Source organism: Oryctolagus cuniculus, chromosome 19 (assembly GCF_051225735.1).
Source record: "Oryctolagus cuniculus isolate XC-2025 breed Fujian yellow rabbit chromosome 19, ASM5122573v1, whole genome shotgun sequence".
Classification (NCBI taxonomy): Eukaryota; Metazoa; Chordata; class Mammalia; order Lagomorpha; family Leporidae; genus Oryctolagus; species Oryctolagus cuniculus.
In genome coordinates this window covers 17,924,080-17,937,120 of record NC_142885.1, presented here as the reverse complement: position 1 = coordinate 17,937,120, position 13,041 = coordinate 17,924,080, and the positions used below count along the sequence as shown (strand labels likewise).

At 55.1% G+C, this 13,041-nt stretch overlaps 1 protein-coding gene across 3 annotated transcripts in view; it reads left to right on the top strand.

The window, feature by feature from the left end:
* Window positions 1–13,041, top strand: part of HIP1 (huntingtin interacting protein 1) — a 138,455-nt gene that overhangs the window by 86,190 nt on the left and 39,224 nt on the right. For 2 of the 3 annotated variants that reach the window (XM_051835462.3, XM_051835460.3), the window contains exons 2-4: window positions 9,425–9,488; window positions 12,157–12,299; window positions 12,418–12,474. In XM_051835462.3, the coding sequence (XP_051691422.3) occupies window positions 9,425–9,488; window positions 12,157–12,299; window positions 12,418–12,474 (264 nt within the window). Of the gene's footprint in view, window positions 1–4,669; window positions 4,851–9,424; window positions 9,489–12,156; window positions 12,300–12,417; window positions 12,475–13,041 lie in introns of those variants that run through there. The other variant, XM_008249099.5, reaches the window with a different exon arrangement.

Below are 13,041 nucleotides of genomic sequence, written 5' to 3'. Positions count from 1 at the left end.
CTCTCCTATCCGCTCACCCCTGGACAGACGCCGGGCGCTTCCGCCCGTGTTCTCCACCGCCATCCCTCAGCCCTCTCGGATGCTTCCCCGGCACTGGAAGCCCTGCTTCTGAAACACAGGCAACTGCAGAAGCTACATCGTTTTTTAAACAAAGATTATTGTTTATTTGAAAGACAAAGTGATACACAGAGAGAGAGATCTTTCATCTGCTGGTTTCCTTCCCAAATGCTTGCGATGGCCAGGGCTGTGCCAGGCTGAAGCCAGAAGCCAGGAACTCCATCCGGGTCTCCCATGTGGTCTCCAAGTGCTTGAGCCATCAACCTGCTGCCTTCCCAGGCACATTAGTGGGGAGCTGGATTGGAAGCATGGAATAGCCAAGACTCAGATTGGTACTGCCGTACAGGACCTGGGTGTTCCAAATAGCGGTTTAACCACAATGTCTACCATATATATGTAAACCTTCTGGACTTTCTTTAAAAAAGAAAGACTATTTATTTGAAAGGCAGAATTAGAGAGGGAAGAGGAGCGACACAGAAAGAGAAGTCATTCTTCCACTGGTTCACTCCCCAGATGGCTGCAGCAGCCTGGGCTGAACCAGGCTGAAGCCAGGAGCCAGGAGTTTCTTCTGGGCCTCCCATGTGGGTGCAGGGGCCCAAACACTTCTACTGCTTTCCCAGGTGCACCAGCAAGGAGCTGGATCAGAAGAGGAACAGCCAGGACTCAAACTGGCACCCTTACAAGCTGCTGGTGCTGTAGGCAGAGGCCTAACCCGCTGCGCCACAAGGCCAGCCCCGGGCTTCTGAACTATCTTAGTCCAACTTCTTTCCCAGAGGACCAGGAAATGCCTTTCTTTTTTGCTAAACCTCTTGAAATCTGCCTGACTCAGGTCTGTTATTCACCACATGTCCAAAAGCCAGCCTGGGGGGGGGGGGGGAGGCTTTAGAATGGAGGGGGGAGAGGCAGAAGGGACCCTAATTTCAGAAGCAGGTCAGACCCACAAAAACCAAGGGGAAAAGACAGGCTGGGTGGTTTCAACAACAGATATTGGCTTCTCGTCCTCATCCCTGGGAAGCCACTGTCATGGTGAGAGCCCCTGTGGTTCCCAGCGAGGACCCCCGTCCTGGCTTACAGAAAACCACCACTTCACCGTGTCCTCACGTCGTGGGGGGATTCCCATCATGGGGTCCTGCCCCTGTGACCTCGCTTAAATCTGACCACCTCTCTAAGGTGCCGGCTCCAGATTATACCATCTTGGGTGAGAACCGCAGCATTCAGATTCTGGGACCAGTGTTATAACACAGTAGGCTAAGCCACCTCTTGTGACACCTGCATCCCGTATCAGCATGCCGATTCTAGTCCCGGCTGCTCTGCTTCCCATCCAGCTCTCTGCCAATGTGCCTGGGAAAGCAGTGGCGGATGATCCACGTACCTGGACCCCTGTCAACCATGTGGGAGGCCCAGATGCCATTCCAGGCTCCTGGCTTCAGCCTGGCCCAACCCCAGCCCTTGTGGTCATTTGAGGAGTGAGCCTGTAGATGGACGATTTCTCTCTCCCTCTCTCTCTCTCTCTGCCTTTCAAATGAGTAAAATAAATCTTTAGAAAAAATGTGGATTCTAGAGGGACACAATTCAGTCCATAGCAAATACTTTTCATAAAAACACATAAATGGCAGCTGGTGTTGTGGCTCAGTGGGTAAAGCTGTCACCTGTGATGCCAGCATCCCATATGAGCACTGGTTCAAGTCCCAGCTGCTCCACTTCTGATCCAGCTACCTGCTAATGGCCTGGGAGAGTAGTGGAGGATGGCCCAAGTGCTTAGGCATGTGCCACCCATGTGGGAGGCCTGGATGAATCTCCTGGCTCCTGGCTTCTGGCTTTGGCCTGGCCCAGCCTTGGCCATTGTAGCTATCTGGGGAGTGAACCAGCAGACAAAAGACCTCTCTTTTATCCTCTGCATCCCTTTCTGTCTCACCATCTCTGTAATTCTTTCAAAAATAAATCTTAAAAAACAAACAAAAAAAAAAAACAAAAAAAAACATGTGAATGTGTCAAGGTATTTAGCTGCAATGGAGACTTATTGTGTATAAAAGGTGTGTTTAAGGAATAAGTGTTGGATATCGTTCGTTAGGGCAGCTTGCTCTTAAATATGAGCAAAGATTTTTAATTGAAGGGGGAGAAAGAAGTGCAGTGTCCAGCCAGTGAGGGGACAGAGAGGCAGGAACTGCAGCGAGAGCTCTCCCCTCCCCCCAGGGAAGGGCGGGGAGCAAGGCCCCCCCCATCCACCCTGCCCCACCTGGAGCTCATGCTGCAGCGAGGTAAGACCAACAGCAGCAACAAGAGGACTTCGCGTGGGGATCAGAGCTGGTCCCGGAAACAACTGGGGTGATGGCTGTGAGTCATGTTGGGGACGCTGCTAGTGACAGAGATAGCCTTGAAGGAGCCTGAGAAACCCAGCCTTCCGGGAGGAAGAGCATTCCGGTGATCCGAGTCATCCGGACACGGGGAACAAAAAGGCAGCCCCTGTGGCCTGGGGCCGGAGGAGATGGTACGTGATGGGAACTGGCACTCCGAGGGCAGAGTCCTCCCATGTGTGGTGGGGCACCCTGGGCAGGAAGTTGTGATCCCTAAGGATCCACTGGGTTTCTTTCTTTCTTTTTTTTTTTTTTTAATTTTATTTACTTACTTGAAAGTCAAAATTACAGAGAGGCAGAGAGAGAGAGAGAGATGGAGAGAGAAGTCTTCCATCCACTGGTTCACTCTCCAGATGGCCTCAAGGGCTGGAGCTGTGCCGATCTGAAGCCAGGAGCCAGGAGTTTCTTCCAGTTCTCCCACATGGGTGCAGGTGCCCAAGGACTTGGGCCGTCTTCCACTGCTTTCCGAGGCCATAGCAGAAAGCTGGATCGGAAATGGAGCAGCCGAGACTTGAACCAGCACCCATATGGGATGCTGGCACTGCAGGTGGTGGCTTTACCCGCTGTTCCATAGCGCCAGCCCCAGGATCCACTGGGTTTCCAAGGATCCATTGGGTGGCCCAGTGGGGATGTCAGAGTGGTTTGGGCTTGGATGGAAGCAAAGGAGATGGAGAGAAGCAGCGAGATGTGGGAGGTGGAGCAGACAGCACTGCTGATGGATTTGGTGGCAACACAAGGCAAAGCAGCCATCCTGGGTGACTTGCAGGTGTTTGGGGCAAAACAGCTGGTGGTCAGTGTGGTGAGATTAGAGTGGAAGAAGGAATAGTTGGGGAAGTAGGTGTGCCGGCGGAAGTTCAAGTTCAAAGTGATGGGCCTATCTGATCTTGAAGGAGTAAATGCGGGTGGATAGAGACCTTGGGATGAACCACCAAAGAAACTAAAGGAGCCAGCTGTCATGGGGAAGATGATGAGGCAGACAGGTAGAAGATGGGGCAGGTGGGGCTCTGTCGAAGTTGCAGGAGGCAGCACGGGGTGGGGAGGGGCAGGCATGGGAATTCTGGCCCCGTTTCTTGCTGTCTGTGCTACTTTGGGCAACTTGACTTGGAAAGTAGGGAGTCAGATCTGTCTTCCAGGGCCCGGCGCAATGCCTGGTAGGAGGCAGAGGCCCAAGCAAGCGTCTGGTAACGGCTGCGACCACTCACCTTGCGCCAACAGCAATGGCTGCTCTGTTCCCTGCATTTCTGATCAAGAGAGGAATTGAGACCTGGCCGTGGGACACCCAAGTCTCAAGTGTCAGAGCCAAGACCAGAGCAGTGGCACTGAGAGCTGAGGGCGGTGCCGCGTGTTCCGGGGCTTCCTTCTCCCAGACTCATCTGATCTCAGCTTGGTCCCGAATACTGTGTCATCCCAGCTCAGGCTCAAGGTCCTGGCTGAATGGAAGACGGGACCTGTCACAGCAGGCTTCTGCCACAGGTGTCTCACCCCCCGCCCCAGCCTCGATACCCCCAGATGGGACCGAGGTTCCCAGAGGAGGCTGCTCTTCCTTGTGGCCCAGGCCTAAGCACTCGGGGAAGAAGCTTCTCCAGCTCCGAGGGGAGTGAGCGTGGTTCCTGGACACTGGACGCTACTGCCTGCTGGGGCTGGAAGTTCAAGAGCACATGCTTGCCTTCTGGTGAGGGCCTCTTGCTGCTTCCACTGTTGGCGGAGAGTGGACAGGCAAGCAGGTGCCCAGGAAGAGAGAAAACAGCGAAGGCAGCCTCCTTTATAACAACTGCTGTCCCTAGAGCAAACCCACTCCCCAGAAGTGTCAGGCCCTTTCCATGACCCCTATAACCTTGTACGGCCCCATCCGTCAGTACCAGCAGATGTCAGCATGAGCCCCAGAGGGGATAAGCTGCGTTCCAGACACAGCAGCCCTCATGCTGTCTGCTGTTCTCCCCCTCCCTCCTGGCGTGCTTGCTCCTCCTCTCCCCTCTGCCCTGCCTACGCTCAGGTCTTTCTCCTCCCGTCCCTGGCTTCATTCAGGTCTTGCCGCCCCCGCCCCAGGCATAGCCATGCTGACCACCCCTGCCCCGGAAACCCTCAGCGGCCAGCCTGGCCTTGGGCAGCCCAAGAGCTGGGTCCCTGCCAGGAGCTGTGTGCGTGACCAGACGGTGCCCAGCTGGCCCCGCAGGCCTGCAGGATTCCCATTGGCGGCGGGGAGGGCCGGGGAGGGAGGAAGAGGCTGGGAGAAAGCCGCCCTTCCTGTGGCGCCTGCCGCTAATCGGCTCTCCGGAACTGCCGCTGCGGGACACCAGGGCCAGCTGGGGCAGGAAGTGCTGCACAATGGCCCCCTTTCAGGGCCGGCGCTGCTGGTCCTAGGGCCCGTGTGACTGCAGGGGCATCAGGAGAACAGCCTGTCCTTAGAGGATGTCCTCTAACGTGGGCCCCCCTCCAGAGGTGAGACCCTCAGCCCCCACTTCCCACCCTCTGTCCTAGGACACCCCAGCCCCCACACCGGCCTGCGGGTGGGCCAGGGCCAGGGCCAGGGCCGGCTCAGACCCCGTCCAGGCCGGGTGCAGGGAGGGAGAGGGAACAGACTGTCTCAAGTGGCCGCAACTCTTGCACCTGTTGCTTGTCCCAGGGAGCTGGGCTGGGGGAGGGATTAATTAGATACCACCAGCCCACGGGGAAGGAGGAAGCCGGGTCCCTGCCCTTGGGATTTGGATCTTGCTGGAGAGAGAAGGCAGTGTACACCAGTGCTTCGGAAGGTTCCGGACAGTGGAATTAAAAGATAAACTTACTTTGGTGCAAATGTATTTTGAAACCCGGTGCAAGTATTTTGACCTCTACAAGGGGGTTTTCAGAAAGTTCCTAGAGAATGTGTGTTATAGAAAAAACTATGCATGAATTTTGCAAGTTTTTTTTTCTTTGTTTATTTTTTGCACTTAGTAGAAAATGACCTTTTTATTCTGTGTTTCCACAAACATTTGGAAGTGCCCATGTATGAAATGCCAAACACGTTAGGAGGAATTGGAATTCCTTTTAAAAAAAAAAAAAAGTGTAGTTGGCCCAAGTAGCTTGGCAAGTCTAAAACAAGGTCAAGTTAGGTCTGGGCTGTTAGGGTGGGGCAGGGCTCAGAGTGCAGGAGGGCGGGGAGATGTGTATGACGGAGGATGATGGTGGACAGGTGGCACCCCCCAGGCAGCAGGACATGGGCCCTGGCAGGGAACTTGTGTCCTGGAAACCTCTTGGTGTCTGATGCCCCGAGGGCCCAGAGCCTGCTCTCAAGAAGAGCCCAGAGCCTCAAGAGCTCAGCCCTACCTCTGTGCTTCCAAGCCCCGGGAGGCCTTGCCACGGGAACTGGACGCTGGCATGGACTCTGCCTCTTGGGCATGGCCGCTGACTTGGAGAACAGTGGGAACCCTGGCTGCGGTAACCCAGGGCTCCTGGGGGCCTGCCTGCGGGGGCTGCGGGAGGAGGCTCTGGGGCGGCCCTGGCCAGGGGCAGGCAGGGCTGGCAGATGCCTTGTAGCCGTGGGCTTAGGAAGAGACTTCTTTCCAGAACCCCGTGCTCGCCTAGGCTCTTGCCGTGTGTCCTGGGCTGAAATGGGGGGGGGGGGAGGGACCTGCGTAGACTTCGCCCCGCACTTTCCTTCCCCAGGACCTTGGAGGAGGAACTCTGCATTCCGGAGGATGCGTGGGTGTTGGTGACAGGCCTCTCTCCTGTGGCTCCCCAGCCCCCTTCAGACCCTCACTTCTTGCAATGATAGCCCAGACCCTCCAACGTCTAAAAATATGAAAGGGACCTGGAAGCCACCAGATCTTACCTGAGTGTTTAGTCTCTCACTGTCACCCGGCTGCAGTGGTGACTCGCTGATAAATTATATGACATCTAGTATTAAGAATAATCCAAGCCAATGCTGCAGCTCACTAGGCTAATCCTCTGCCTTGCGGCGCCGGCACACTGGGTTCTAGTCCCGGTCGGGGCGCCGGATTCTGTCCCGGTTGCCCCTCTTCCAGACCAGCTCTCTGCTGTGGCCAGGGAGTGCAGTGGAGGATGGCCCAAGTGCTTGGGCCCTGCACCCCATGGGAGACCAGGAGGAAGCACCCAGCTCCTGCCTTCGGATTGGCACAGAGTGCCGGCCATGGCGGCCATTTGGGGGGGTGAACCAATAGAAGGAAGACCTTTCTCTCTTCTCTAACTCTTCCTGTCAAAAAAAAAAAAAAAAAAAGAAGAAGAAGAAGAATCTAGAGAGCGGGCATTTGTCACAATGGTTAAGATGCCACTTGGGGCACCTGCATCCCATATCAGAGTGCCTGGGTCTGAGGTCCAGTTATGCTTCATGCTAATGCACATCCAGGGAAACAGCAGGGATGGCCCAAGTCCTCGGGTCCCCACCACCCACCTGGGAGACCCGGATTGAAGCTCTGGGCTCCTGGCCATGGCTTAGCCATGGCCTGGCTGTTGTGCACAGTTGGGAAGCAAACCAGTGGATGGAAGATATCTCTATCTCTATCTCTCTCTCTCTCTCTCTCTGCCTTTCAAATAAATTTTTAATTTAAAAAATAAAAATCCAAGGAATAGGAGTCAGTAGCTTTTGCTGTGGAGCGGGGAGCAGGGGTCAGCCAATTACAGCTGCAGGATGAAACGAAGCCACCACATGGTGGTTTGTTGGTTTTTTTAAGTTTTATTTTTATTTGAAAGGCAGAGTTACAGAGAGACAGAGGCAGAGAGAAAGAGAAGTCTTCCTTCCGCTGGTTCACTCCTCAAATGGCTGCAATGGCCAGGGCTAGGCTGATCCGAAGCCAGGAGCCAGGAGCTTCTCTGGGTCTCCCATGTGGGTGCAGGGGCTGAGCACTTGGGCCATCCTCCACTGCTTTCCTAGGCCATAGCAGAAACTGGATCAGAAGTGGAACAGCCAGGACTTGAACTGGCGTCCACATGGGATGTGGGCACTGCAGACTGGGCATTTAACCCAGTGCACCACAGCTCCTGCCCCACCAAGTGGATTTAGAAGTAAAATGTTACAGAAATGTAGCCACTCTCATTTATTTAAGTATCTGTTTAGTATTCTGTGGCAGAGTTGAATAGTTTCCATGGAGACTATGTGGCCTGCAGTGTCTAAAATATGTAGGACTTCAAAAACTCCATGGAAAAATGGAATTAATGGTAAGTTTATTTTGGTGCCACAAATCTTGAAACTCACATAGTTCCTCATAGAATGCATTTTTTTATTTAAATTTATTTGACAGGTAGAGGTACAGACAGTGAGAGGGAGAGACAGAAAGAAAGGTCTTCCTTCCATTGGTTCACCCCCCAAATGACCGCCACGGCCAGAACTGCACCACCGGTCAGGAGCCAGGTGCTTCCTCCTGGTCTCCCATGCGGGTGTAGGCACCCAAGCACTTGGGCCATCCTCCACTGCACTCCCGGGCCACAGCAGAGAGCTGGACTGGAAGAGGAACAGCCAGGACTAGAACCTGGTGCCCATATGGGACCAGTGCCGCAGGCAGAAGATTAACCAAATGAGCCACAGCACATCCCATAGAATGCATTTTTCCATGAACTTTTTGAAGACCTCTCATATTTACCATCTGGGTCTTCGAAGAAAATCTTGGCCGACCCCTCATCCATGGAAAATGAGCCTGGCCAAGTTCACACAGTTGATGCTGGGGACTGTCGTGACTATCCAAATGACCTGTATATTGGTCTAGCTTTTTCCATAAGGAATGGTTAAAAAAGCAAAAGAAAAGAAAAACACAAACATCTCCCCAGTCATTTCACTCCCAGGAATCTGTCCCTTGGAAAGTTAAAGCGTCCACTAGCAAGGGCACACGTAGTGGCTGGCGTTGTCATTGTGGCGCAGTGGGGGAAGCCACTGCCTGCCATGCTGGCATCCCATATGAGCACTGATTCCAGTCCCAGCTGCTCCACTTCCAGTCCAGCTCCCTGCTAATACCTGGGAAAGCAGCAGAGAATAGCCTAGTGTTTTTGGGCCCCTGTCACCCACATGGGAGACTCAGATGGAGTGCCAGATTCCTGGTTTCCAGTTTAGGGAGTGAACCAGTGGGTGGAAGATCTCTTTCTGACTCTCTCCCTCTCTCTGTAAATCTGCCTTTCAAATAATAAGTCTTTTATAACAGGGTTTACAAAAATAGTTACAGTGGTTAAAATTAAAAAAAAAAAAACCCTGGAAATGAATCAATGCCCTATAAATACAGGAATGCTTGTATCAGTCACGCCCACCCACATCGTCAAATAGCATGCTTTTTAAAGAATGAACTAGAGTTTTACAGTCTGCTTGGAGAATATTCTGTGAGATATTTTCAAGTCAGAAAAAAACAAGATGTAGAAGAATGTACACCTGCCAACCCCATTGAGCAGTGACAGGATTAACCCCTTCTGTGTGTGTGTGTGTGTGTGTGTGTGTATCCGTACTGAAGAGAGTTGTGATTTTTAAAAGGACTGGCTAGGAGTGAATATTTTTCACATCCTTGGGTGTAATTAAGGAAGTCATGGGGCACTTGCCTGGGAGTGGAAAAACACCCCACAGTAGGAAATGAGGGCTACAGGGCGGCCACTGCCAGCGCCAGCGGTGGCAGAAGGGCCCCGGGCGGGTTCCAAGGGACACTCTCCGGCCACAGTGGCTCCCTGATCCCGGCGCCTCTTCCTCCCGCTCCCGGAGGGATCATGTCTCCCTGGGGATGAAAAGCATCCCTTTGTGTGGGCTTTAATTGCCGTGTTGTTGTGCCAAGCCCATGAGTGGCAGGCGGGCGCGGCAGCTGGGCACAGCCACTGCCAGGCAGCTTGGGCCAGCTGGCCCTGGGAGTGCTGCCCACCTCTGCCCCCAGCTGGGCACCGGCGGAGAGGCCACCTCCAGTTGGAGGACTGTGTGTGTGTGTTGGGCGAGGGGCCGGTCGCCAAGCCTGAGGCTCACGGAGGAGGGGAGGGGGCAGGGTGTCTTGGAGGGTCTCCACCACTCAGAGGCTCATTCATCCCTTCCTGCTGCCCCTCCCCCTCTTGTTTTCCAGACCGTCAGCATCAATAAGGCCATTAATACGCAGGAAGTGGCAGTGAAGGAGAAACACGCCAGAAATATCCTTTCGGATGCTGCTTGGAAAGCCGACCCCCACCCGGGGGGGTGGGGGGGAAGGTCAGGTGATGGGGACAGAGGTCACAGCCAGGTTCTTCCGCTCAGCCCCACCTGGGCCAGGCTCCGCAGGTGGCTTCCTGGACCCACAGCCTGGCAGGCTGGAAGGCGCCAGTGAGGCCATCAGCTTGCCAATATCCTGCCCCTGTCCCCTAGGACCAAATCCGCTGAACCTGCAGGTCAGCTCCGAGGCCCATCTTGGGGGGATTCCCACCTGTGCTGTCCAAGGCCCCCCCGGGGCTACACTGCCCCCCCCCAACTTCAGGGGGCACCATCTCCTCCCCCCTTTTTCTGAGCATAGGAACCAAAGTCTCCACAGACACCAGGGCAGGGGCTCGGTGCTGAGAGGCAGTCGGCCCCGTGAGCAGGTGCAGTGTGTGTCCCAGAGTCCCAGAGGAGAAGACAGGAGCCTCGGAGTGGACAGGGGACTCGGCGACTGGAGGGCCCTTCTCCGAGTTTGCCATGGTCCCCGAGGCCGTGGGCAGCCAGCGTCGTGGCTCTGTGGCTTCGTAGAGAGGCCAGAAGCGCTGCCCAGACAGGGATTTCCTGCAGACACCTGACTGATACACAGCTTGGGTCCGCACCGTGGAATCACTCCTGCAGGGCCGGGGTCTGAGTCTTAATCTTTCTTTATTTTCTTATTCTTCTCCCTGAATGCCCTTTAAGGTCCCTAACTCATGATCGGGGGCATAACAATGTGTATAAAATCAAAGAACCATGGAAAAGTCCCCTGGCCTCTTGCATGGGGTGTCTGAGGGACTGTGCCCCGACCTGGCTCCTGTGGAGGCCACTCCTGGGTCTGGTTAACCACAACCAGCTGTGAGCAGGTGGCACATGCCGGGGTGGGGAGCGGCTCCTCTCTCCTCTGCTTCCTTCCAGTCTGCAAGGCCTTTGGGTGGACCCATCACTAGTTTCAAAAATCACTCAAGGGGTGGACCTTTGGCACAGCAGTGAAAACCTGCTTGGGACCCCGCATCCTATGTTGGAGTGCCTGGGTTCAAGTCCCAGCTCTGCTTCCAACTCCAGCTTCCTGCCAGTGTAGACCCTGGGAGGCAGCAGGTCGTGGCTCAAGTGCTTCGGTCTCTGCCACCCATGTGGGAGACCTGGGTTGAATTCCCAGCTCCCTGCTTTGGCCTGGCCCAGCCCTGACTGTCATGGGCATTTCGGTGAGTGTACCAGTGAATGGGCACTCTCTCTGGCTCGCAAATCAAAAAATAAAAATAAAAATTTAAAAGAAATCACTCCAAGGCTAAAATCTGATCTCAGCTTCCAGACCCAAAAGTCTGTGTTCAAACCCACCCCTGTCAAAAAGTTCCAGCTGGCGAAGGCCGTGTCTGGGCCGGTCTGGCTTGGGAGCAAGATGACACGTCTTCTGGATGTGCTGCTCTGCCCTGAGCGGCGCCGTGCTTCTTGCCTGAGCCTTCAGAGAGAAGCCTGGTATTCTGGGAAAAGAGCTGTTGCTTAGTAGGGTAGATCCACGCTGCCCCGCTGCTGGCCCGGTGTAGACAACAGTTAGAAAATTCACCCAGAAATCCTCTAGGGGGCACTCCCAGAGAGGCTCGGTAATGACAGACCTGGCTGGTAAAACCGACCATCCCGCAAGGCAGCATGGACATCGCCCCCATGCAGACCATGGCGGGCAGGCTACAGGCAGTGGATATGTTGGGAATTGGGTCTGGGGAGCATCGGCCACAGGACTGCCCCTGCTGGCAGTTCAAGGTGCTGGAAGGCACCCCTGAGCAAGGCTGGGGGGTGCTTCAGGAAGAAGTGGGGTTTATGGAGACAGAGGTGCTGCTTTCAAGGCAACAGCAGGGCTGGGGAGCTGGAGAGGAGATGAAAGTGCTGCCTAGGTGGGAGTGCTACCTTCAATACCTGCATTGCACGTGGGCGCCAGTTCAAGACCCGGCTGCTCCACTTCCAATCCAGCTCCCTGCTAATGCACATGAGAGGGCAACCGAGGATGGTCCAAGTGCTGGGGCCCCTGCCACCCACGTGGGAGACCCAGATGGAGCTCCAGGGTCTTGGCCTCAGCCTGGCCCAGCTCCGGTAATTGGAGCCTTTCAGGGAGTGAACCAGCAAGTGGGAGACCTCTTTCTCTCCCTGTCACTCTGCCTTTCAAAGACATTAAAAAATAAATGTTTGAGAAGAGAAAGTGTTGCCTGGAGGAGACAGGAGAGTTAGCATGCTGGCGTGGGGGGTCCCCGGCCGGGTCATGCCAAGGCAGGCCCTCGTGTTTAATCATGGAGAAGAGAGAGCTTGGAGAAGCCATAATGAGTCGTAAAATGCTAGCTATGGCACCTCCCCAGGGAGCACCACCCTCCCTGAGCGCACCTGGAGGATGCCAACCCCCAGGGCCCTCATGCAAGCCAGAGACTCCCTTCTCCCGAGACCCGGCTGTCTCCAGGGAAGTTGTCTTATTCTGCGGATGTTGTTGGAACACCACATTTGATTGCCATCTGCCACCCCCCCCACACCCCCGTAAAAAGAATTTGCCAGAATGAATGCCGAGCTCTTTGGTTGCTTCGCCACAGCGGTGGCCAGCTGCAGGAGCCCCACCCGCCAGGAGCTGGCTGCCCTGAGTGGCCTGCGCGTTTTCCATGACTGTGTCCTCACCATGTATCCTGGGCACCCACCACGAGAAAGGGGCGCAGACCTTCTGGTCAGTCGTCAGCCGGCTACCGCTGTCCAGCCACGCCGTGCTCTGCTGGAAGTTCTGCCACGTGTTCCACAAGCTCCTGCGAGACGGCCACCCCCACGTGAGTTCCCGGGGCTGCAGGCGGGGGCTGCCGTGGGCACCCACGCCGCCCCCTCTCCTCTCGTCTGCCCTCCAGCCCTCTCTGCTCCTCCCTCAGAGGCTGTGTTCTCTGTCCGCAGGTCCTGAAGGACTCGCTGAGATACAAGAATGAACTGAGCGACATGAGCAGGATGTGGGTGAGTTCGGAGATGCGCCGGGGAGGGGGGTGCCCACCGGCTCTCCCTCCTCTTTCCCCTCCCCTGAGGTCAAAGGCCACTGGGCTGGAACACAGTCGTCTCTTTCCACGTGGCCAGGGTTGCCGCCCAGAGTGTCCAGGATGGGCTGAGGATGCCCCCCAAGGTGGGCCCAGCATGTCCATTTCTTCACCTGGTCCCCAGGAGCTGCAGAGCAGTGTTAGGACCTGGAAGCTTCTGCTGTCCAGGCACGGCGATCCCTCAGCCAGGCACTGCCTCTATTCCCTTCCCCCGGGCCCTCTGGGCTGCCAGTGCCCGGAGAATCAACGTTTTCGGGTTTTATTAAAAAATAATATGTTAATTTTAATAATTATCTCATTTATTTATAGAAAAGGCAGAGTTACACAGAAAAGGAAAGAAAGATCTTCCATCTGTTGATTCCCACCTCCAGATGGCCATAGTCCGGGTCTCCCACGTGGGTGCAGGGGCCCAAGCACTTGGGCCATTTCCTGCTTCTTTCCCAGGTGCATTTGCAGGGAGCTGGGTTGGAAGTGGAGCAGCCAGGATTCG